General features: G+C 36.8%; 1 protein-coding gene across 2 annotated transcripts in view; it reads right to left on the reverse strand.

The window, feature by feature from the left end:
- Positions 1–4,920: 4,920 nt before the first annotated feature.
- LOC127423441 (phosphatidylinositol 3,4,5-trisphosphate 3-phosphatase and dual-specificity protein phosphatase PTEN) overlaps positions 4,921–27,490 on the reverse strand; it is a 33,042-nt gene continuing 10,472 nt past the window's right edge. The window contains exons 3-10 of one of the 2 annotated variants that reach the window (XM_051667739.1): positions 24,398–24,442; positions 24,028–24,071; positions 23,672–23,910; positions 23,284–23,425; positions 11,324–11,392; positions 10,780–10,946; positions 10,305–10,526; positions 4,921–8,594 (exon numbers count right to left, since the gene is read on the reverse strand). In XM_051667739.1, the coding sequence (XP_051523699.1) occupies positions 8,418–8,594; positions 10,305–10,526; positions 10,780–10,946; positions 11,324–11,392; positions 23,284–23,425; positions 23,672–23,910; positions 24,028–24,071; positions 24,398–24,442 (1,105 nt within the window). In that variant the 3' untranslated portion in view covers positions 4,921–8,417. The remainder of the gene's footprint in view (positions 8,595–10,304; positions 10,527–10,779; positions 10,947–11,323; positions 11,393–23,283; positions 23,426–23,671; positions 23,911–24,027; positions 24,072–24,397; positions 24,443–27,490) is intronic. The other variant, XM_051667740.1, reaches the window with a different exon arrangement.

Raw genomic sequence — 27,490 nt, forward strand, 5'->3', positions numbered from 1 at the left:
ATTGTAAATTGGTATATGTCTCATCACTGTCATGACTGCTATGTTGCTCGGAACTGCACCCAAGATTTTCACCCACTGTTGCACTTGTGTATATGGTTGAGTGACAGTAAATGGATTTGATTTGATTGGTTTGATAATAGCATTTTTTTAAATCCTCACCCAGTAGTAATAAAAGACTGTGATTGGTACCACGTGACACGGCCTTGTACGCTAGAGGGTGATTGCGTGACACTAGTTGGGCGATACCAACTTGTACAATGAAGCGTCTGTCATAATTTGTCGGATTATGACAGACGAGGTATCTCATACTAAATAATTTTCAGCATTGATTAAAACTATATAAACAAAAACAATACCACCCCCCACACACACACAAATTTATGACAAATTCTTCGGACCAATATGCTAAAAAAATCAGCAAAAAAATCCAACAATGCAAGAAAACTGCATATACAGTACATGAGATTTGAAATTATCGGGTTATTTTTTTGACATCAAAAGGTAAACAGGCGTGTGCACAACACTCGCACAAATTGGATAAGCTGGTCAGAACGCTGGTAAAGGTGTTTACATGCAACGCAAAATCAGGGTAATGGGCAAAAAAATCGACCTGTCAATCGGTTTTTGCTTAAACCGTTTATGACCTTAAAGAAGGATTCTGGTTTCAATACAAGTTAAGTTCAATTGACAGCATTTGTGGCATAATGAAGATTACCACAAAAAAATTATTTTGATTTGTCCCTCAAAAAAAAAAAAAAAAAAAAAAAGCAAAAATCAATGTTGCAATGAAAGTGAATGGGGGCCATTTTTGGAGGGTTTAAACACAGAAATGTGAAGCTTATAATTTTATAAAAGCACTTACATTAATTCTTCTGTTAAAACTAATGTATTATTTTAGCTGTAAAGTTGTTTAAAACATCATTTTTACAGTTGTTTTAGGGTTTTCGGCATTACATCGTCATCCAGTTTTACAAAGTTGTAAAACTGGATATACTACAACTTTACACAGAAAAGGTAAGTGATTTTACCTCACTAAAATCACATTAACACGCATATTGTTTATTTCTTGTGGCTATACTTTTGAAACAGTATTTTAACATTTCCGGATTGTCTCCATTCACTTCCATTGTAAATGCCTCACTGTAAACCAGATTTTATTTATATTTATTTATTAATTTTTTAAAAAAAAGAGGGACAAGTCAAAATAATTTTTTGTGGTATTCAACATTATGCCACAAATGCTGTCGAATGAGCTTAACTTGTATTCAACCAAGAATATTCCTTTAAAAGGGGTAACCCTAACCCTAAAGCTGAATAAGGCATCTGCATTACAATATATCCATGTTGTCAGCTTATTAAGTACAATCTATGTAAGATGTGCATGTAAATGCACTCACCATTCCCGGTTGTTCTAGTTGACAGCAGCTGTATTTCTGTATATCAACATGTCCTTAAACAGGGTTCTTCTAATTGCATTGGTATAATGTAATACATTTCAGTGTACCAGCTTATTTGAGTTGTCTCCGTCCCAGACTGAGTGTACATCCAACTCATTAACCAATTTTAAAGGGGATTCTCTATTAAATTATTTTATTTGTTTAACTTTGGGCCTCACTTAATTTTGGCCCAAAGATCAGACAAATATAAGTGAAAAGTACAGACCTTAACCTTGAATAACAAGATCCTAAACTCAAATTATCATCACTCGGTAGGGTTTGTCATGCCAAATTAATTTCTAATAGTAGGCGCAACGATAACAAAGATCAGTGATGAAGATAAGTGAGCTCATCAGTCTGTGCATTAAATAAATTTTCCTTGGAAATTAGTGGGATACATGCATGCAGATTATGTAAGCAGTGTCTCTATGGCTCCTCTAGGTCTGACACCGATGCCATTATTAATAGATAACAGGGCAGAAGGGGTAATTCAGAGGTTATTAACATTAACAGATCTCCAGTCTCCAGAAACAAAGTGTGGTTTGGGGTTTTTACTTGGAGCTCTTTTTAAACATAAAGGAGATATGTTTAAAATCTCAGTTTATTTTCTGGGCACAAAGATGTAGCCCATAGAGCAGTTTATTTACAGAAGGTTATAAATATTTCTTCGTTCTGTTGAGAAAATCTAAATAGTCCCCGACAGTAGTTTTTGAGAAGTAAAAAAAACAAAAAACAGAACTATATTCATTTTCCTGATTTTTTACTCAGCTGACTTAAAAAGCACCTTCAGCATGACCTAAAATCATGAGTTCAGCAAGTATTAGCTGGCAATAAAAACTGTGAGGCCTACTGAAGTAAAACAGTGATCAGACTGAAGCATTTGGCCAAAACTCAAAAAGTATGACTAGTAAAACTTGTCATGTACTTTTGAATTACCTCACAGTGGACCAGCATTTGAATAATTTTGCATATGAGTGAGACAATAATTGTTATTTTTTTATTAATTTCAACAGTATTTAATTATACTTAATTGAAACTTGCCCGGGCTCCTTAAAGGAATAATCTTGGTTCAATACAAAATTAAGCTCAATTGACAGATTTTACATTTACATTAAATTTAGTCATTTAGCAGATGCTTTTATCCAATGCGACTTACAAATGAAACACATAGCAAGCAATTTGTCATACAAAGCTTAACAACATCTGCAGTATGGGACTGCCAAGTTCTCACAGTGGCTAGAGTAGTAAAGATGCTAACACAAAAGAAAGAGACATACAAGGATTTTTTTTTTTTTTTTAAGTGCAGGTTAAGTGCAGTAGTAAGTGCAATTAGTGTGGGTTGGTTAAGTGCTTGCGGTACAGATGTGTTTTCAGCTGGTTCTTGAATGTTGAGAAGGTAACAGCAGACTGTGTGGAGGTTGGAAGTTCATTTCACCACAGAGGATAAGAGAAAGTAAACAATCGTGAAATAGATTTTGAGCCTCTTTGTGATGGGACCACCAGCTGTCGCTCATTCATAGACCGCAGAGGGTGAGTTGGAGCATAGACCTGAAGAAGTTAATTGAAGTAAGAGGGTGCGCTCCCATTGGCTGTCTTGAAAACTAGAATCAAAACCTTGAATACCATGCGGGCAGCTACAGGTAGCCAGTGGAGTGAAATCAAGAGTGGGGAGACATGATCCCTTTTTGGCTGATTGAAGACCAGAAGCGCTGCTGCATTCTGGACCATCTGCAGTGGCTTAATTGTGTTAGCTGGAAGGCCAGCCAACAGAGCATTGCAGTAGTCCAGTCTTGAAATGACCAGAGCTTGGACCAGGAGCTGTGTAGCATATTCAGACAGGAAAGGTCTGATTTTCCTGATGTTGTAAAGTGCAAATCTGCAAGACCGGGCAGTTGATGAGATGTGTGCAGTGAAATTAAGCTGGTCATCTACCACCACTCCCAAGTTCCGGGCTGTTCTGGTTGGTGTTAGTGTAGTTGAACCAAGATGAATAGTGAGATTGTGGTCAACAGATGGGTTGGCTGGGATAACGAGGAGTTCTGTCTTGGCAAGATTGAGCTGAAGGTGTCTTTCCTTCATCCAGGCCGAAATGTCTGAGAGGCAGATAGAGAAACGAGCTGAGACAGTAGGGTCATCAGGCTGGAACGAGGGGTAGAGCTGCATATCATCTGCGTAGCAGTGGTAGGAAAAGTAATGTGACTCAATGACCGGTCCGAGTGATGTTGTGTTCATCGAGAAGAGGAAGGGTCCAAGCACTGATCCTTGGCAGCAGACAAGTCAAGGAGGATGAGAACGGATGATTTGGAGTTAGCTCTTGCCAGTTGCAGGGTTTCAGCTATTGACAAGATGGCAGTCTCTGTTGAGTGTCCATTTGTGGCATAATATTGATTACCGCAAAAAAAAAAAAGAATTTCGACTCGTCCCTCCTTTTCTTTAAAAAAAAAAAAAAGCAAAAATCGAGGTTACAGTGAGGCACTTATAATGGAAGTGAATGGAGCACATTTTTGGAGGGTTTAAGTGCAGAAATGTGAAGCTTATAATTTTAGAAAAGCACTTACATTAATTCTGTTAAAACGTATTATTTGAGCTGTAAATTTTTAAAGTTTGTTGACATTACATCGTCATGGCAAGAAAGTTGTAAAATTGGCTATAACTTTACACAGAAAAGGTTAGTAAGCGATTTATCACTCTAAAATCATGTTAACATGCATATTGTTTACATCTTGTTGGTATACTTTTGAAACAGTGAGTATTTTAATGTTTAGGAATTGGCCCGATTGACTTCCACTGTAAGTACCTCACTGTAACCAGAGACTATTTAGCAGAGATGGGCCACTTCTGTTTAAATGAATGGGAGAAATTGGAACACCCAATAGTCAACTGATGTAGAAAGGAAGTCCCACCTTACATGTAAAAGAGCCAATCACCTTTTAGATACAGACATCGCCTGTCAATGAACTCGAGAATGTGCATGCACATAAGCTATACAAGCTGGGATTTTTTTTTAGCGTAATAAGCACAATTTGTGATTCCAGTGTTGTCAGATTTTACTGCTGATTTAAAATATGTTCTTTGATCGTAATTTTAATCAGCTGTTTTGGCAATTTCTGTCTTTCCCTATTCAAGTAGATAAGAGCTGCACTTTTATGACTGGAAGTAGCTTCCTGAGAGCATTCCAAAGATGGCTGCCAGCTGACTTGCTTGCTCAAAAGACTTTTCTTTAAAAACAAAAATCTGGGTTACAGCAAAGGAGGGGCAAGACAAAATACATTTTTGGGGTAATCAATATTATGTGTTCCACAATAGAGTCATATAGGTTTAAAATAATAGAATTTTCACTGTTGGGTAAACTATCCCTTTAAGAAATATATCAGAATTGTAATTGAAGTTAACTTTCAACCAGTGCTATATGCAACTTCAACGGTCATTCAAATGCATTAACATCAAAAGCACTCAGTCAATAAAAAAGACAAACTGACAAGAATGACTATTGGATTTATGTGAAGTTTATAACACTAAGATAAAGGGCAGTTTACACATACAATTACAAACAAACGTGATTTGTATGAGCAACATGATTACCTGTACAACATTTCATACATGGTTGGTTTGTGTATTCTCAGTGCATAGGCATTACACACAGAGCAACTGTTGCACAGCACAATAGTATCTGAACAGACTGAAACGGAGTAAGGCTGTTTTCTTAAAGACTGAAAATATACAGTTTACATGAATATGTAAAAAAAAAATAAACCACTGAGGGGGATAGCAAGGAGAATGCTTTCAAATGGAGCATGACCAAAGTCCAGAGGGCCCTCCGCTGCAGGTGTAGCTGGACGATTTAGTGCACAGTACCACCCAATCCATCCATCCATCCACATACGTAACAATGTTCAGTTTTTAAAGCAAGCACTTTTCAACTGTAAACAAGAGGCACTTTGTGGCAACCACAGGCATCAAAACAACATATTGCACAAATCAGCAATGAGTGACATGAAATATATACACTGGCACCTTCGAAGACTTTATTTTTAATTAAAACTGAACATTTATTTTTGTTGCTGCCTGTGAGCTCCACACACACATGCCACGTAAAGGATGTCTAAGGTTTTGCATGTTAGGGTACTGTGCCTAATTGTAGAAAAGAAGTTGGGGGGGATCTTGTGTGACAGAGATAGCCTGAGGATTAAAGGGATAGTTTCTCCAATAAACTATGACTTTCTTCCTTGGAACATAAAAGTAGATGTTAGCCTCGTCACAATTTAATTTCATTGTATGGAGAAAAAATGCAATAAAAGTGAATGGTGACTGAGGGTAACATTCTGCCTAACATCTATTTTTGTGTTCCAAGGAAAAGAGAAAGTAATATGGTTTGGAACAACATGTGGTGAGTAGTTAATGTCAGAATTTTCATACTAAGGTCAACTATCCCTTTAATGCATATTTGTTCCGTGATGCCCTTGGGTGGAGACAATAAACTGCTAAACATTCAAAAGAAGTCAACACAATTGTAGAAGGACTATAGGATAAAAGAATACCTGCAGAGAGTCTTTGCCAGAATATGAATGAATACTTTCATAAATAGACGCTTTAAAAAAAAAAAAAACATTTTCAGTCATTAATAACACATTTGATACTATGGGGATGCACAGTGACAAACGTAATGTAATACACAGTCTTTTCGTTCCATCTCCATTTTCCTATATTTGATTGCTGCAAAGCATTTCCAGAGAAAATCTGACAAAAATAAAATACTGTGGACCACTGACTGAAACCCTGCAAAGACCTGTAACAGTGCAAATGTCTAGACTCTAGTACAATATGTTGCTGTGTAATAGTAGCTTTAAATAAGTCAGTGCTTGGGCAGAATGGTAAGTATCAAAGCAGTAGAAGAGTAAGCATTGTCAACTTCAAGTAAGGCAAAGAATACCTCCTGTGGGCCCCGCCGCCTCCTCTAAAAACAAATAAAATAATCAAGCTTAATTTTTGGCAGGTTTTCAGTGATGTGATAAAATGTAAACAAAAAGAGAATCCTTGATAGGTTTGTTTTTTTTTTTTGTTTTTTTTTTCTGGATTGGTTAGTGTACAATCACATGAAGGAAGGCCGAGTTTCCTCCTCATGTCTGGGAAACGTATTCTTTCTCCAAGGAAGGCGAGATGTATGGCATGTGCAGTGGGCTGGTGTGAAGAATGAAGCCTGAACATTAACAGTACAAGAAAGGCAGCTTACTCACTACCCTTAGTGAAGATTCTTGCCCAAGAGACTGAGAAAGGTTTTTTTTTTTTTTTGGTCTGGCCTCATTGGCCAGGTGTTAAAAAAAAGATTTGGCATGCTTGAAAGAAAATGATACACTCAAATATTCTCATATATAGGGCTTTAATATTTTTGAAGCAAGCACAAGACTTTCTGTCAAATCTGTAGCTGCACTATGCTCATTCCAAAGGGAATGAGGCCTGTTTGAGAATAAAATAAAGACATGAACTCTAGCTAGCTAGTCAGGGACACCAAATTGTTGGAGACTACCGGTTATGCACAGTTTGCACCATGAGATTTGCAGATTCTTTGCTCTGAAAATGACTGTGCATTGTGAGTTTGGCAGTTTGTAAGCACCATTGCTGGATAAATAAACGATCCAGATTTCATTAGATCATGCACAATAAGGCTACAAACATGTTACGGAGCCAAAGATCCGATGTCTGACACAGTCAAGGTTGGAAGTGAGAAAAAAAAAAAAAGGAAAACTGTTGAACGACAAATCGAAACTTGCATTCAAGGTTGATACATTCATAGAAGGGCTTCTCTATGTTCACACGCAATGTAAGATGCTGTTCACCATCGAACCAGTTTGTATGATGTATAGTAGAGCTGGCTCATTCATGTCAAGTTGTTTTTGAGATCTGCACATTTTTAATCATTTTAGTGAACGGTGGCCACGCAGAGCCCAAACACAAGTTTGATCCATAATCCAACATACTGAAGAACATTCACTTTCTCATGAACCATTAAGAACCTAACCTCAAGAATCGGAACAAAAAAACATTAACAAAAAGATCCCGTGTTTAAGTTTGAAAGCGGAACTTGTGAATTATAAAATGAAGTGCCACTGAAGGAATGTTTGTAGATTAAAATCCATCAAAATCCAATCTGCAGAAGCCATGAGAATGCGATGGCAATGACTTCCTCCAAAATACAATCAAATCTTAAATGACTTTCGAAACCTCTTTTAGAAAAACATTTTACACCATTTATTTGACAACATGGAAACGAATTCCAATAACATGCATACCTTCCATGAACTATAGTGTTTACATTATTGCAAACTGGGTTCCCTGTTGTTTGTGTCTGCATTAAAAAAAAAAGGATGATACATGGTGGTGCCATTTGTTGTGTTTTCTGCCCTGATGTCATGTAGCTTAGAACAATCGTTACCACCGCAAATGTAGTAGTAGTAGTAATAACGATGAAAGCAGACTGAAAAATGGTGAGACTCAGTTTCCATTGCACAACAGAGCCCAGCTGACACGTGGCAGCCTTCCAACAGCACGAGAAGCGTTGCACAGTAGGTAGGACAGGAGGTTTGGGGCAGAAGAGAAGGACAGACATGGGGGCATGAATGCTGATTAAAGCACTGGCCTTGGTTTTTAAAAGGTAATGGAGCAGCAAATTTAGATCTCCGAATTTCTCCCATAAACAATCTCCCATTCCGAGGTTTCCTTTTGTGTTACGGCATAAAAGTGTATTTACAGAAAAGCTAACGAGGCTTTCTTCCATGGAATATCAGTGTTGATAACTTATGGAGATGGGCAAATGAATAAAAATTAAAATATTGGTCAGCAATTTTGGCCCTAAAACCAATGACAAGTGTCCTACTTCTGTTTGGAGAGAGAAAAAAAAAAAAAGTACTTGCTTTCAGTTCATATTCAAGTTTTCTCCTTTATACAACTCTTATGTTTTTTTTTTTTTCTTCCCATAAAAATATTTTAAACTTTTGTGATCTGTTCATCGTCGAACTGTTCGTTTTCAGGATCTGAGTCTGTTGTATCCGAGTATCTATAATGATCTGGTTCATTATCGCTAACATCCGGGGTTACAGATGTTGAAGTGCTGGCCTCCGAGTTAGATTGTTCCTCTATTGTTTTCGTAAAGTACATCTTTACCTGGAAAAAAGGAACACATTTTTAAACACAATCAGATTATCAAACATTTCATTATACTATATGGTCCTTTAAAAGAATAGTTCACCCAAAAAAGTAAATGTACTGAACCTCTTGTCGTTCAAACCCTTTATGATTTTCTTTCTCATGCAGAACACATAGGCTACATTTACACTGCACAGGTCCAATCTTTTGACCATATCTGATTTTTTTGTCCCACTTAAGACATAACCCACTATGTTTACATTTTTTACCCACCAAGATGCACTAAGCTGTCCTTCAGGACTATTTAGCGTTGTTAGAACTATGAACGGCAAGAAACTTGGAAACTTGTTCTTGGAAATATTGATAAAGATCACAAGAATACAATGAATTCTCCAGAGACGACTCCCTCCAATGATTAATACAAGAATTCAAATGCATGCATTCATTAACCTTACCTAATCTGAAGTAGACAAAAACCAGAAAAAATGGCAGTGCCAAACACAGAAAAGGCTTGTATATCCACGTTGCTTCAGTGCATAGGATCAAAAAATTAAATCCAAGAAAAGAGGCTAAAAAGTGCAAAATGTGTGCTTGACAATTCGCATCTCCAGAATAACCTTATGTATGCACAGATGTAAATGAAAATTATTTTTCAGTGGATATTAATGACAGAAATATGAGAATCAGAATTTTTTTTTTCTCCCCAATTTGGAATGCCCAATTCCCAGTGCGCTCTAAGTCCTCATGGTGGTGTAGTGACTCGCCTCAATCCGGGTGGCGGAAGACGAATCTCAGTTGCCTCCGTGTATGAGACCATCAATCCACACATTTTATCACGTGGCTTGTTGAGCGCGGAGACATAGTGCATGTGGAGGCTTCGCTATTCTCCAAGGCATCCATGCACAACTCACCACGCGCCCCACCGAGAGCGAACCACATTACTGCGACGATGAGGAGGTTACCCCATGTGACTCTATCCTCCCTAGCATCCAGGCCAATTTGGTTGCTTAGGAGACCTGGCTGTAGTCACTCAGCATGCCCTGGATTCGAACTCGCAACTCCAGGGGTGGTAGTCAGCGTCAATATTTGCTGAGTTACCCAGGCCCCCGAGAATCAGATTATTAGATGTCCTGATTTCGAATATGTATCTGATTTAGAACCACATTTGGAAGTGGCTCAAATCAGATGCCAAAAAACCCAATCTCATAAGTGTTTTTGCTGTTTACATGAATGCAACAAGATACTAATACTAATAATTCGGAATTGGTTGACAGTGTAAATGCAGCCAAAAGGAAAACAACTTCAAACATCAAGATTTTGACTGAAATTTTGGGATGTTTTTTTTTTTTTTTTTTTTTTTACCAAAACCTACTGTATGCCTTAAGAATATTTTAAATATGATATACAAGCCACACAGACTAATTTTATAACAGTTTTGGGTGCGTTTTTTAAGCTTTAAAGTAAGTCTCTATGAATTGCTAATTACATTGAAATCAAACCGGGATATTCATGAGAAATTCTCCTTCTGTGTTCGGCATAAAGTCATACGGGTTTGGAAAAACATGAGGTTGAATTAATGATGAGAATTTTCATTTTTGGGTGAGCTATCTCTTTAACTGCATTTTATTACACTTTTTTATTCAAACTTTTGATGAGGCTACCAGTACCATTTTGCTAAAATACTTGAATAGCATTTGGAAGGCTGTGCAGGACCAGTGCTTAACGCACCTTGAAATTTGGAGAGAAGTATCTGTTGGCTTTGTCTTTATTGGCCTTATCCAAGTCGTTCTTGGTTAAAGTCAGGATTAGATAATCCTTGTCATTCTCTCCCCGTTCTGTTGTTTGGATGCCATCCAGTTCCTTCACTAAACCTCCATTTTCCACCTTCTCTGAGCTCTCCTCTGGTCCAGGGATGAAGAAGGTGTTCACCCAAAAGTGAAACATCTTATCCTGTTTCATGGAAAAAAAGAGCTTAATTTTAACTACCATTGCAATGTTACATTATGACACACATGTGATTTCAAAATTTAATTTTAACCTGGAAATAAACTGAAAGCTTTAGGATTTGTATGTTATTATGTGAAATTAAGAAATGTTAAAATTTCTGCACTATTTCTAGGTCACTAATCAGATTGTTGACATCAACAATCAATTTCACAAAAACTGTAGGAGTGCCTTGAGCTATTTGGGAACTACCACATACCTTCTTCAACATCTTGTTCTGCTTGTGGAAGAACTCCACCTTGATGTCTCCACACACAGGCAGTGGCTGTGGAAACTCAAAGTACATGTATTTCTCCTCTCGCCTCGTATGTGCTGGGTTGGAGGTGTGGATTTTCACCTTCAGCTGGTACACCACAAACTGAGGATCTGTAAAGTAAAAACATGCAATTGTTATTCCAACTCTATTTGTACATTTTCATTTTACAGAAATATTGAGCTTATGCATATTTGTAAACATAAAATAGAAGAGAAGCATAGAGGAAAACAACAGGACAGAAACAGCACCACTGCCAGAAATATTTCTACAGATAAGACAAAAAAATAGTGGCATGCTAACGGGCCCTCTTCTGAGAACACCTGCCCATGACAATGCTTCCTATCTGCCTCAGATACAGGGGCATTATAAAATACCACCCAAGTTTGGGGGTTTTGCTTGTAATGTGGCATAAAACATTGTAAACAGCAACACTGCTTAGGCTAACAGAACTGAAAATGACAAACATATTATAAAAATCTGTTGTTACCCCAATGCCAATTGGTTTTTCTGAACCCATGTGGAATCTGCTCACTCTTGCTTTTTACAGTAGTATCCCCTTGGAGAGAAAGAAGGAGATTAAAGACTGTCCAGTGGCCTGGTCAGAGCAAGAGAGAGAGGGCACTATGAGGGGAGGGGGGAGAAATGTTTAAACAGATCTAAAACACAATACACACGCATGCAGAGCCTTATGCAAATCAAGAGAGACTCTGCATGACTGAAATAGTAATGCCCATCAAAGACTCTATGGAGAAAACAGTAACTCAAGTGCAATGCCATTTGCAAAGCCCTTTAGCCCTGAGGTAAAAACAAAACATTACAAAGACATACAAGTACAAATATCAAAAACCTAATGCACGCTCAAGTTCAGATTTCTCACAGCAGTTTGTCTTAAGAGATAATTCCGTTAAGAGTCACGTTCAAGAACCATTCATGAAAAATGAAGTCATGCAAATTATACAATCATGATATTAAAAAAATTAAATTAAAACGGTTCTGACTAAACTAAAAACAAAATGTGGAACACAAAAAGAGATGTTAGGCAGAATGAAAATCTCAGTCACTATTCACTTTCATTGTATGAAAAAAAGGTGCAAATGAAAGTGAATTGTGACTGGCTTCAGTGTTGTAGTCAAGACCACCTAAACCGAGACCAAGTCAAGACCAAGACTTTGAGGGGTTGAGACAAAGTTGAGACCAAGACAGGGCGAGTCCCACACTGCATGACACACTTCCGATAAAATGTGGAACATGAAAACCATAGGCACTCCTCAAATTGATCTGAAAGATCCACATTCCCATAAAAACACCCACAGAAAACAAATGAAGATTCCTCTTCATTCACCTCTTTTATTGCCATATATGTGTGTGTATATGTGTGTCAGTGTACCATGAGATATGTCTTGATAAAATAAAAGGCATTGCAGAGGTGAATTTTATGTGTCTGAATTGTCCTTTGTTTTCTATGAGCAAACAAATACAAACAAACACTAAGGAGCTGAAATCAACCATCTTTATTCAACATTCCTTTTCCAAGTTTTACCATCTACATTAAACAAAACAAATTTAGTGCAAGCATCACATCAGGTTTTCTGGAAAACTCTATCCCACATAACCTTCATCGATAGTTTTCCTTTTCAAGAACTTGTCCATGTTTTCTGTCGGTCTTAGTAGCGTAAACTCGTAATGTTTGAAATTCAGCTATGCAAAAAAACGCAAGTAACATATATGCTGTATAATGAGGTTACAGATGCCAAGAGCGCCAATTGGATAATGCAAAACCAATAAATGTGTCTTTTCCAATTTGTAGATTTGTTCTTGCAAATTAATTCTTGCAACGGCACAGCAAATACATTTATCATTTATTTATTTACTATTAATATACGGAAATAAAGTCACACCTGACTATAAGTCGCATCTGGTCAAAATCGTGTTGTTGATAGAGAAAAAAAACACAAGTCACACTGACAGAGGTTGGATCCGGCAGGCACTAGGACCCGGGAGCAGCCGCCCGGCCTCCATTCACTGGTTCAGATGACAAACGCGCTCCATGAAGATTACAGTTTTATGAGAGAACCGTGACAAGTAAGCCACATCTGTTCATAATATCTGTAACTCTATGCTGTGCACAAATAAACAACTTTTAGTCTGAGTAAAACAATACACCTGTTGTATTCTATTCATTCATTCGGTTCACTGACTGAATGTTTTTACTACAAGTGTGATGATGAAGCATCATTTTGTGGGCATGTGAGGAGTTGTGTTTGACAGCGGACTAGAGTTTGTTAGAACAATATTGTTATGAAGGACAAAATATTTAAACTGGTTGCATAAAATACTTTGTAATAGAAAATATACTGAATTGGCAACTTTAAAACTCTTCTACCGTCTCAACGCCTTCACTAAAATACCGAGAAAAAAAAAGAAAAGAAAAAAAAAAAAACAGTATTTATTTTGAGGAATTTGATAATTTTCCATGGCACACTAGTGGGCACAGTGGATGGGAAACACTGGTTCAGGTAGCCAAATTGTATTACAGAAGATTTGTCTGACATCTCTCAGACAGCCACAGTTTCTTCTCCTGTCTCACGCATTCACTTTCTTGGAGTGTGTGTAAAGGGGGACAGGGAGGGGTGACAGCTGTTAAAGGAATAGTTCACCCAAAAATTAGAATTTGCTGATAATTTACTCACTCTCAGGCCATCCAAGTTGTATCGGAGTTTCTTTCTTCATCAAAACAGAATTTAAGACTTTTAGGATTTCATTTCAAGCCTCCTCCAAACAATGCAAGTGAATGTACTCCATTTTTTGACGGTCCAAAATGCATATTTAGGGTGCATCAAAATAATCCACACGACTCCAGTCGACAAATAAAGTTCTTCTGAACCCAAACGATTGATTATTTTGAGAAACAATACTTATATAATTTTTAACTACAAATGTTCACTTCCGTACATCTGTGACGTGCGCTCATGAGAGGGATGACGTAAGCTTGTTGGAGTCAAGTTATTTCTTGCATTGGATGTAAAACGTCCTACTTCAAATCACAGTAATGATGTTAACAAATGAATCAGACAATGCACAGGCAATTTAGTGATATCCCCGCAGTTGTGGTCTTGACCGGTCTTGAGATAAAATCCTGAGTCCTCTTTGTCTTAGACCGAGACAAGACAGAGTAAAAATGCAGACCTTCAAAAAGTGGTATCGAGACCGGTCTCGAGACCAAGACCAATCTCGAGTACTGCAACACTGGCTGTCATTCCCTAACATTCTGCCAAACATCTCCTTTTGTATTCCATGGTTGAGGGAAAATTATATGGGTTTGGAACAACACGAAGGTGGGTAAATGTTAACAGTTCACCCAAACATGAATATTCTATCTCTTAAAGTATTATGAATGATCCTATCCTGGAGCTGAGTGAATATATGCAACTGAGCACCCTGCAGACCAAGTATAGCAGGCTCGGTCAGTGTCGCCAAGAATAGGGCCGTGAGGAGGTACAGTCACAGACAATGAGACATGTACAGTATGCAGTACTACAGAGCCAAGGGACAAATTTCCACTCCAGATAAACAGTCAGCCCTATTGAAGAGCAGCAGCCTGGAAAATCCTCACACATATCCTGCCACTTTTTTTAGCACATTCTTTGAAGATAACTTGGCCAGACCTGAAGAGCCAGAGACTAAATCACATAGTCCTGGAAGCACATTCTGCTCTAGGTCTATCTGGATAAAGGCTAGACATTCTGGTTAATGTCTAAGTGTGCAGAAAAGGGCAAAACACAAGAATTTGTAGGGCAGAATTGAAAGCAGGTGAGGCAAAAAGGGAAAGGCAGTAAGTGAAAGGCGGAGAGTCTCTGAGCAGTGGTGAATGCTTTGTGCTGTTACAGTGGAGAAGAGTGGGAGTGAGAGATTTAATCTCCAGTTACCTTCAGCTGACTGACAGAGGCCCAGTTTACACCTGGTTTTAGCATCCGTCAAGTGATCCGATCAAAAGTGGACAGCACCAAATACAGGTGTAAACGGGGTCCAAAATAATTTGCGATCCAATCACTCAAACCCCCATTGGAGTTAGTCAGAAACACGTGACCACATTGTTTTTGAAGTGTAAACACCAATGTGTCCCAGGCAACATCAAAGGACCACCTACTGGCCTAGCAACTATCCATTGAGCTAAAACAACTTTGTAAACTTTGATTAAAAAAAAAAATAAATAAATATATATATATATATATATATCAGTCCGAAAGAAAAATGTAGTAAAGCTGATTCATCTATCAGGACAATTTCATGTGACAGGGATTGATTTATATATCAAAATAAATAAATAATAAAAAAGCAGATTTGAAACTTTTTTTCTTGTTATATGAAGCTCATATTAAAACTGGCTTAGGAACTTTTTTTTACAATGTCTTCATCTTTATTTTTGGTAATTTTAAATGCCTTTTACACATTGTCCCAGACCTTCATTATTTAACTATGAAAATCCAATATAAAAATACAACTTATTACTTGTTTAAAAACATGGTAATTTAAAAAATGTTAAAGGAATAACACACCCAAAAATGGAAGTTCTCCCATCATTTACTCACCCTCATGCCATACCAGATGTGTATGACTTTATTTCTTCTGCAGAACACAAATGAAGAGTTTTAGAAAAAAATAAGCACATAAAGCACATAAAGGCAGCATAAAAGTAATCCATAAGACTCTATATCTTCAGAAGTGATATGATAGGTGTGGGTGAGAAACAGATCAATATTAAAGTCCTTTTTTACTATAAATTCTCCTCTCTACTCATCATTTCTAGAATTTCTTTCAAGCATGGCATAGTGTGCTACTGGGTGAGACCTTTTAGCCAACTTCATGCTGCTTAAGTTCTATTTAGGTGTTGATTTTATTGAACAGGGTTGGCAGAAATTAGGCCTGGGTGTGTCTAGTCCAGCTGAACCCCATTATGAATGCAGTTTCTTAGATTTGGGGATTTAGTAACTAAGGGCAAATACTTTTTCCACACAGGCCCAGTTGGTACTGGATAACTTTTTTGCTTCAATAAATAACATTATCATTTATATCTGTATTTTGTGTTTACTTAGATTGCCTTTGTTTTATGTTAGATTTTGTTTGAATTTTTGAAACAATTTAGTATGAGATATATACAAAAACAGAACAAATCAGGATGGGGGCAAATAATTTCACAGCAATGTATCATATCACTTCTGAAAATACGCCGATCAGCCACAACATTAAAACCACCTGCCTAATATTGTGTAGGTCCCCCTCGTGCTGCCAAAACAGCACCAACCCGCATCTCAGAATAGCATTCTGAGATGATATTCTTCTCACTACAATTGTACAGAGTGAATTATCTGAGTTACCGTAGACTTTGTCATTTCGAAACAGTCTGGCCATTCTCTGTTGACCTCTCTCTTCAACAAGACATTTCTATCCACAGAACTGCTGCTCACAGGATGTTTTTTGTTTTTGGCACCATTCAGAGTAAATTCTAGAGACTGTTGTGCGTGAAAATCCCAGGAGATCAGCAGTTACAGAAATACTCAAACCAGCCCGTCTGGCACCAACAATCATCCATGCGATTATCTAATCAGGCAATCGTGTGGCAGCAGTACAGTGCATAAAATCATGCAGATACAGGTCAGGAGCTTCTGTTAAAGTTCACATCAACCATCAGAATGGGGAAAAAATATGATCTCAGTGATTTGGACCGTGGCATGATTGTTGGTGCTAGATGGGCTGGTTTTGAGTATTTCTGTAACTGCTGATCAACCCAGCCTGTTCTAAACGGAACAGTCAGGACATTGTTGAAAATAATTAACAGGTAGACTAAGCCAAATCTATGAGAGAGAAAAAAAATGCACTGAAAAGTTGTGCGTATTTCACGATGTGCAGTCGTGTATTAGCTATTGATCTAATATAACAGCTGTTTGGTAAAGAACGTTAAGCAATACAGTTATGATGTAAAGAAATAGGCCTGTGATGTAGCCTACAATAAACCTAATGTATTCCAAACATGATGTGCACACAGAATTAAAGATAGTTTAACCCGTTAAGCAGTCGGCATTCATAGAAAATAAACAGTCATTTTCTAGGCTACTTAACAGCAAAACCATTTTGATGAGCAAAATTAACACGTTGACATGGTCCGGTAAAAGACGGGACTTGACTCGCCTAAGGCGGCTATCCTGCGCTTGAAAAAGTCTGCTCAGTGGAAAAATAACATACAAGCACGCACAGATGTAAAGAAGACTAAAATGTGAAAACATCCATAGGGACTTTATATCGTTTGGAAATCCGCTTCCCGCACCACCACTGAAGTGATTTCCTAACTACTTCGCTGAGTTTGCTTCTCTAGCAAGAGGAGGGAAGCAGCACGCACAGCCTGAGGTGAAATGAAACTCTGTATCTGCTTCAGATATCCTCTTTTTAAAATAATATTTTGTATTATTAATTCCATTTAAAATATGTAACATTAATATGACAGTAATTTAAGTGCAGCCTCTGTAAAAATCTAAAGCCAAATGTAAATGTGTAAAAATTATGATCAGTTTAATGGGGGGGAATATTACGACTAGCAGAATCAGAACCGTTTAGTCGACTAGTCTCGCACATCCCTACAACAAATCAATATAAACTACTCAGCACTGTTATAGCGTTTGTTTATTGCAAAGAACATATCTGGCGGTTAACAAATGTGCGTTAAACTATAAAGTCAAAAGATTTAGCCAGTTTATATTCTCAAATCAAATGTAAAAACAGGAAAAGTAACGCTTCAAAAGATGATTCTATGCTAACTTGGTGTTGCACGCAGTGCCTATACCAGTGCCATAGCAGCGTTACTACCACAGACTCAAGCTTTATAATACCTGTGGTGCCAGATTGTTTTCATTAAATACAGCTGAATGTACATAATGCTTACAGTTGTGCTCAAAAGTTTGCATATCCTGGCAGAAATTGTAAAATTTTGGCATTGATTTTGAAAATATGACTGATCATGCAAAAAAACTGTCTTTTATTTAAGGATAGTGATCATATGAAGCCATTTATTATCACATAGTTGTTTGGCTCCTTTTTAAATCATAATGATAACAGAAATCACCCAAATGGCCCTGATCAAAAGTTTACATACCCTTGAATGTTTGGCCTTGTTACAGACACACAAGGTGACACACACAGGTTTAATTGCAATTAAAGGTTAATTTCCCACTCCTGTGGCTTTTAAAATTGCAATAAGTGCCTGTGTATAAATAGGCAATGAGTTTGTTAGCTCTCACATGGATGCACTGAGCAGGCTAGATACTGAGTCATGGGGAGCAGAAAAGAACGGTCCAAAGACCTGCGTAACAAGGTAATGGAACTTTATAAAGATGGAAAAGGATATAAAAAGATATCCAAAGCCTTGAAAATGCCATTCAGTACTGTTCAATCACTTATTAAGAAGTGGAAAATTCGGGGATCTCTTGATACCAAGCCAAGGTCAGATAGACCAAGAAAGATTTCGGCCACAACTGCCAGAAGAATTGTTCGGGATACAAAGAAAAACCCACAGGTAACCTCAGGAGAAATACAGGCTGCTCTGGAAAAAGATGGTGTGGTTGTTTCAAGGAGCACAATACGACGATACTTGAACAAAAATGAGCTGCATGGTTGAGTTGCCAGAAAAAAGCCAATGCCACAAAAGAGCCCGGTTACAATATGCCCGACAACACCTTAACACGCCTCGCAGCTTCTGGCACACTGTAATTTAGAGTGATAAGACCAAAATAGAGCTTTATGGTCACAACCATAAGCGTTATGTTTGGAAAGGGGACAACAAGTATTGTGCAAACAACTATGTGATAATAAATGGCTTCATATGATCACTATCCTTAAATAAAAGACAGTTTTTTTGCATGATCAGTCATATTTTCAAAATCAATGCCAAAATGTCACAATTTCTGCCAGGGTATGCAAACTTTTGAGCACAACTGTATCAGGGCTCCAGACTGCGACTAAAATGGTTGCAAATGCGACCAAAAATAATTGATTGCGACAATAATTTAAAATCTAGTCGCAGTTGGCGACAGTCGGGTTGTGTGCGTTCATATGCGGTTTCGTCAGATATCATCTTGTGAGTTATTGAATATATTTTTAGAAAGTGTACAACCAGTGTGTCTGGCACCGCTTTTCACCCGTTCTGTTTCTGACAAGCTCGCTGCACCACACGTAACAACAAACCCAGCGCAAGAGAGTCGAGAACAAATGACTCTTTTGAACCAGATCTTTTTCATGAATCACCCGAAAAGAACTGAGGGTTTGAACTCAGGAGCTCAGGTTAGCAGTTTGAATCAGATTCACTTTCTGAGCTCACAACTGGGAGTGCAGACATTTCAAAATAAGAGTCCCATGTGTATTTCGGGCTTCTTTATAATTAAAAGTCCCGTATTGTGTACCAGTTTTTTTCTTCTTCTGGTAATTGATTGGGATTGAAGTAGCACAGTAAACTGCATCTGGGATTTCTTTCAATTTGCACTCTTGTAGTCTCTGTGTCTGAGGCCATCCAGTAACAGTAAAGAAAGACTAAGGCAATACTGTAAAACAATTTTATATATACATATATAAATTAAAATCAAGCTTTTGACACTTAGGACAATTGAGGGATTTGTACACAACTATTACACAAGGTGCAAACATTCACTGATGCTCAAGAAGATAACACAACAATATGCATACTCTATGTAAATATCTGTAATGTAGATTGTGAAGAGCAGTATTAAATAAAAAATAAAAAACATCTTTTATCTCTTGTATTTGTATAAATTATGAAAAGGGTTTGAACATTTATGAGACAAAATGGAATGCAAACTTATCTTCTCAACTACATATACGGTTTATTGAACCTCCAAATTAATGGGTTATCAGCCGTCTTCCTTTTCTTCAGCTATCTTCGGCATCCACACACAACTCCTCACATGCCCCACCGAGAGCGAACCACATTATAGTGACCACGAGGAGGTTAACCCAACGTGACTCTACCCTCCATAGCAACCGGGCCAATTGGTTGCTTAAGAAGCCTGACTGGAGTCACTCAGCACGCCCTGGATACGAACTTGTGACTCCAGGTATGGTAGTCAGCGTCTTTACTTGCTGAGCTACCCAGGCCCCCTTTCTATCTAAATCGAGCAATTCTGTTATTTGGCAACTAAAAACAGCCATTTGGCTCCTTAATGTTTCAGTTTAGGAGCCAATGGCTCCCAAGTAATTTTTTTGTCTGGAGCCCTGGCTTATGCAGCGAGACGCTGATAAGAGAGCAAGACATAGTCAACACACAACCACCAAAAGGGGGCCATCATTTTCTATGTACACATGTGCTAGACGGATATCTTTGACCATTGCGCAATGCATTTTTTCAAACACTTTGTCAATTTAAAAGGAAATTCAGCATTAAAACGTGTCGTAAGACACCCGTGTTCTGTTAATTCGTTGCATTGTGTCTGATTTAGTCCAAGAATGTAAGTCATTGTCAGTGCTTGGCACACATCCAATATTCGAATGCTAATTTTCGCATTCGAATGTGCATTTTTTTTCATCTTACATTCGATGAATATTTGAATTTAGAGTTTTAATTTAAGAGCCCTAACCCAGATAACCGCTTTGTACAATTGCGGTGAGAAGAATATCATCTCAGAATGCTATGCTGAGATACGGGTTGGCGCTGTTTTGGCGGCACAAGCGGGACCTACACAATATTAGGCAGGTGGTTTTAATGTTGTGGCTGATCGCTCTATAGATTTAACCACTGGAGTCATATGGATTATTTTTATGCTGTTTTTGTGCTTTTTGGACATTCAAAGTTCTGGTCACCATTCACTTGCATTGTATGGACCAACAGAGCTGAAACATACTTATAAAAATCTTTGTTGGTGTTCAGCTGAAGAAAGAAAGTCATACACATTTGAGATGGAATGAGGGTGAGTAAATGAGAGAATTTTCATTTTTGGGTGAGCAATCCCTTTAAAAATGTGAAATCTATTAAACACAATACAGAATTTGAGATGTGGTTGAAATTACACTGTGGAGTGAATTTCCATGGCTTTCAACAGAAATGACAAATCTCCTGTGATGCATGTGCATACACTGTTGGATACTGTTAATAGTCAAATTAAAAAACAAGTGAGAATGTAAAAAATATTTTAAGAGACTAAGTTCACAGTGCTAAAAAAAGCCCAAAGTTGAAGAAACACCCACATATGCATAATGCCTTATTTATACTTTCGCCTTGCACCACAGCGCGCCACAGACTTCATGCACACCTAAAATTCTAGAGGCATTTGTATTTGACACGCCCGCCGTTGTACTATTCTGTGAAATGACAGGGGGCAGCCCAGAAAAAATATCATCTGAATCAGCAGTAGTAGTAGTAGTGAGAACTGAAGAAGTGGTTTGCCAGAACAATGTCAGATCACAACGAACTTTACAAGAATCTTTGTAATAAAAGCGTCAAACTTCAATCTGGTTTTGCTTTTATTTGATATTAAGGCACCGGACAAATACATGTACCATGCTATAAAAATGCTAATAGTATATTTATTGACCTTATACTCCTATAAATGTATACAAGCATATAGATATGCTTCAGTGTTAAACATTTTCACACAAACTATATGTGACAAGGCGGGCATGGCCGGGCCGTAAGGATGGACGCCTGGCGCTGAGTTAACCCAATCAGCCGGGAGAGGGATATGTGACGAGGAGGGTGTGGCTGGGCTGTAAGGATGGACGCCTGGCCACGCCCTCCTCGTCACACTATACAAAAAAATATAAATCTAAAGAACAATGCTAGTCTCTGCATCATTCTGTGTGTAAAAGGCACCGCTACTACATTGTATGCTTATAAAATATGCATTGAAATGCTTGCACCCATATGGCAATACTCTTTTAGATGTGCAAACTAAAACATGCAGTTTAGTGACTGAGACAACTCACTGAGCCTTATTCATAAAACATGAGTATTAAAATGTTTGTGTAAATGCATTCTTATGTAAATTGTCCCATTGAAATAAATGGGGCAATTTATGCAAGAATGGTTTTACTAATGATTTACACTAAAAGTGTGTTCTGCTCGTGTCATGATAAGGCAAATTGACTACATTTTCATTGACCTGTGTGAGGTTTTTTAGTAAAAAAAGGTCAAACTTCAATCTTTTTCTATTTATTTAGTGTTCAATAAAAGGCACTAGACACATACTTGTATTTATGCCTCAATACTCTTATAAATCCTTATAGAATATTAATTGACTGTATAAGTTTTTCAAACAAACCGTACAAAAGAATTTAAATCTATAGAGCAATGCTCAATGCATTGAAGGCATCGTTCCTATATTTTATGCTTAAAATGTACATTTAAATGCTTACATTCAGATAAACTCTTATAGAAATGCTAACATGCAGTGTAGTGTTGGAGCAGTAAATTTGCCTAATTCATGAAACATGAGCAAAAACAAGTGTGTGTAAATTACACAATTTACACAAAAATTTTACTAACGATTTGCACACAATTTTGTTCTACTCATGTTTCATGAATAATTTAATAAATTTTCATTAACCAGTGTTATTTTTTATGCCCTTCATATTTTTTGGCAATGTAAAAGTCTTAAGAACCTTTGTAATAAAAAGCAACAAACTTCTATTTCTATTTATGAAAGATTCTTTATTCACAAGATGAAATGGTCAGAAAATAAACCTAATTTTAATGTATTTCTGATAGAACTGCAAAGTTATAAGTTGTTAAAGCTATGTAAAAATACAGCAAAAAGATGTGTTAAAATGTTTGATTTATCTAACTTAGATAAATTATCCTTTTCTTTTGAAACCCCTCTTATTTATTACCATTATTGTGTTTTCTTGTTGTTGGTTCGTGTATGTTTGCACTGTATCTGAACATGTTTAACAAAATACCCAATGTTGCCTCACACAAGTCGTTCATTTTTTTTAATGCGGCACTGCACGTGCTGTTCACGTGAAACGAGGGCTTGCGGCGTCAATGTGCACTTCCGCTAAGGCTGCGATGACGTCAATTTTGCCGCTCGCAACCTCGCGAACAAGCGGATGCGTCGAGTATAAACCAGGCTTAAGACTTCAAAGAACTTCTTCAGTTTGCCTGACATCAACATGCAGTGAAACAGATCATGAATTTAACAGAGGAGTTTGACAGTAACAATGGACATTCCACTTGATCATGTTTGTGGTGAAATTAAAATTTGGAAGTACATTAGAAAGCAACAGTGTGACTTTTTTGCACTGCATCAACGTAGTAATGCACTGACACAGTGAGTGACACATCTCATCAAAAAAACACCACAAGTGGTCATAGGAGACCAATGTTGCTAATCACCCAAGAAGGATGCTAATAAAAAGTGTAAACAGGGCCAGAGAGAGAAAGAGAACACTTACTGCAGGTCCCTCCACTGAACATAGGCACAGTCTCAAACACCATCTTGTGAAAGAGCAAGGCCACAGGTTTGTACTCCAGCTTATTCTTTAGAAGGTAGCTATAGTAGTACACATATCGCCTCTGACTAGGAATAGTCACTCCCTATGAAACGACAAACAAAGGTGGTTAATGCATATATCTCCACTGTGGCCGTAACAACAAACCAGAATCAAAGATTGGAATAAAGGAAAATCACATTTATCTATTCATAATATCAAATTCATATAATTTTCAAAACGTCTGACCTTGGGATTAACAAAGATCTATGCAGAAATTTAAAATTCACAAAAACACTTTTTTGCAAACAATAAATAAAAGGGAACACACACAAAAAAAGATGCCTTTTACCTTCTTGTCTCTGGTTCTAACTTCACCATAGAAGTCCAGAGCCTCTTGTGCTTTTTTGAATTTGCCTCGGTGTAACAAGTACGCACAAATCATGACACCCGTACGTCCCTTTCCAGCTTTACAGTGAATGGCAGCCACGTGATTGTCATCGTCACTGAGCCACTTATCCAAATCTTCACAGAAAGGTTTGATAAGCTCTAGCTGAGGAGGATTATGATCTTCAAATGGATACTGTGCAACTGCAAGAGACAAACACAGAGTTCATTGAGACCCACATCATCATTCCCATACAAAATTGAACATCACATTTCAGAGCAATCTGTAAAGAGCTGATTTCTGCAATCCAAGCATCTTACCTCTGCAATTAAATTTGGCAGCATCATAATGTCTTTCTGCACATCTAATCAAAAAAACAAAAAAGATGGGAAAATGTAAGTACTGAATTTCAATGTTATGGTTTTCTGCTTAAGAACTTTCACAAATGCCAGAACCAACAGAACATTGAGCTAAATAACAGACCTATATGCAATTTGAACACAATGCATTCCATTTAAAATGATGTTTTGTTGATTTATTTATTTATTTATTTTTTTAATCTTGAATGGAAAATTATTGCAGCTTTGTTTTATAACAGCAAATTGGAGCAAATGATCTCACAGTAAAAATATTAAACAGCCATTCACAAAATAGTACAGATATTGCACAACACATTTAAAATAAACTTACAGATTATATATCTTGTAATGATTTTTATGCTTTGAATCCAGGAACCTACGGAAAGAGGACAACAGTTATTTTTCAGAGAAACACAGTGCTGATGTCAGTTAAATTGTTGGGTGATTTTCACAAAAACTTTCAAGAAAATGTCCAGGTCCTATTTAGCTCCAAAATCAAAAGAATAAGAGTGATAAAATTAAGCCTATTTTTGGGCCATGAATATTATTTACATTGTGAATTTTTTTTCATGAAAGTTACCCCACAATTCTCATTACCGCAATGCGAAAAAAGATGGTCAATTATGACATTCTCAATCCCACAACATAAAAAAAATATATATTAAATAATAAAATCTTTATTAGAGCTGTCAGAATGAATGCGTTAACGCATGCGATTGATTTAAAAAGTTTAAAGCATTCATTTTTATTTATTGTGATTAACGCATTTACCGTTAATACAGTATAAACCAGCACTGGTTGGAAGGGCAGAACGTTGTAATGTGTCACACTTCACAACACACACAGCCAGAATCCAGAATTAACATCCGCCAAGTGCCAAATAAGGGTAAATTTTCCATTTGGCTGGTGAATTTTGCGGTATCACTCTGGCAGGCACTTTTTTCTTTCTATCAGTTTGCGTCAGGTTGTAAAATAATGTAAAATGTTCCAGTTTTGTCCTCAAGGGGGCTCTGTAGGCCTGCAGTCAGTAAGGCTGCAGGTGTCTACATGGAACAGCTCTCATTAGCTAGTCCCGCTGCTCATCCAAATTCTCAGATAGCATTAGGGATACCGCACTCATATACTTGTACTCGTAAAAATCCTCCAATACCATCTTTTACGTACAAACGTCATTCCGTAAACATTCACCGTATAGCGCTAATTCATACAGACTACATATTTAATTAAATAGCAGCCGTTTGCAGTTTAGTAATCACTATGAGTCACGTAGCGACCGGCTTTTACGGAGATAAAAACTTCCATTAAAAACACACAGAAAGGGAAAGGGTTTCAAAATAATTGCTCAATTTAAATAGAAAAAAGTACGGCAGAAATATATCACTACTATATAGTTAAGTGATATTCACTGCAATACTATTACTACTAATAATAAATCAATTATAACTGCAAAATCTCCCATCTGTTATGCTCTTATGGAGCAGTTTATTTGACAAAATTAACTCCAATGTTGTATTATGGATTATGCTATGAGGTTCTGAATAAAAACACTTAATTTGATAAAAATAATGAATTATCACAGTACCAACATTTCAGTAGTCAGTACCGATACCTGTGAAATTTCACAGTTCTCGATACCAATTTCGGTACCACAGCATAAATATGCTAATATGATCAAATGTGCTATTGAACACACCCATTTAGCCTATTTAAAAAGTTACAATTCAATGTAAATAATAAATTGAAATGCATGTTTCCTTCAATCAAGGATGCATTGCTTAAGTGTTTTTAAGTTGCACCCTACTGAAATCTGTTTTATTCTTTACCAAATCATGTTTTCCTTTTTGTTATTATTATTATTTTCCAGAACTCCATGTTTTAGAGTTTATTTTAATTTCATCATCAAAATGGTGTCTACCAACAAGTGAAAACAGAACTTTTCAACATGTCATTACTTTTTTTGCCAAACTTTTATTCAGCAGCTGTCTTGCTTGTGATATATTTCTTAATTATTATTATTTATTATTATTATTACAGTAAATATTTCGTTTTACTATACAGTTGTAATATATTTCTGTCACAATTTCTTAAATTTCAGGGCTCTAGCTTATATTTTGAAACATGCTTTTATTATGACATGTATTTTTTGCCTGAAGCTTCACTTTCCAGATAAACAGTTTGCAAAACAAAGACTTAAGTTGCATCTGAAATCTCTTTACACTGACCTTTGAGTCTGACAAATGAAATTTAGGACAGTTTTGAGGAGTTTGTATTTGAGATTACCGGTGTTTGTGTATGTGGTAATTTTGAAATGTTATGTTTTAAATGTTATTACTGTGAAGCACTTTGGTCAACTGCTGTTTTAAATGCTATATATAAATAAAGTTGAGAGATCAAAGCGCAAATACTGTGATTTAATTATATAAATATATAGTTTACATGTGCACAGTAGATTAGTGCTCTGCTCGGTCATCTGTTACAACGTGCCGTGAATGATTCTCAATGTCTGTGGAGTTTAAAGTGTTTGAGCGGTCGGATTAATACATTCAAAGTATGCATCTCTTCCACAGTAAGATTGCAGCCTTTAGCGGTTTAATAAATCACACTAGGACATGTCACGATTTTAATTTGATTAATTGTCCATTTCAGCGTAAGGAGTAACAGAGCACATGTTCAAAATTAGCATTTTAAAGCTGTCGTGTGTCAGTCATACTGCGCTCTGGTACCGGACCGAGTCGGTGCTCGGTACTACCGGTACTGCAGAAACACTGGTATCATTACATCTTTTGTATTTTAGTACCGACTTGGTACCGAAGTACCGGTACTTTTGACAACACTAAAAATAATACAATATTATGTTGAAAATTAATTGTTCTATTTTCATTTGATTACAGTTTAATTAATTCCTTTATTTAGATGCCATTTTGATGATAAATTTAAGATAAACTGATGAGGATTTCAGGAAAAAAAAAAAGAAAAACAAAACAGGTATCAGTATCGGCGAGTACGGACACTGAAGTATAGGTACTCTTTTCTTTTATATATATATATATATATATATATATATATATATATATATATATATATATCTATGAGCCGGCTCTTTTTAGTGAATTAGAAAGACTTCAGTTGGATCAGACTGAATTAACTGACTCACTCCGAATAAACCAAGAAATGTTATTGTGTTGTGTGTACTTATGAGACTCATGGGAGTTACTTACAGTTCTTTCATATGACAATATGTAGTTTAAAATACAAATTTAGCTTTGCTGTCAGTGAATAATCTGAAAAGTAATTCTAAATGGGCTATCTGGCAATTAAATATTTCATAAAAAATACAATTCTTTAAAAAAAGCAGTTCACTTATAAGCATGCTTACAGTATTGTTTATTTGTCTCATGTCTGTAAAATCCACTCGTCAAATGCA

The sequence above is a fragment of the Myxocyprinus asiaticus genome, chromosome 32 (genome assembly GCF_019703515.2).
Source record: "Myxocyprinus asiaticus isolate MX2 ecotype Aquarium Trade chromosome 32, UBuf_Myxa_2, whole genome shotgun sequence".
In the NCBI taxonomy this organism is placed as follows: domain Eukaryota; kingdom Metazoa; phylum Chordata; class Actinopteri; order Cypriniformes; family Catostomidae; genus Myxocyprinus; species Myxocyprinus asiaticus.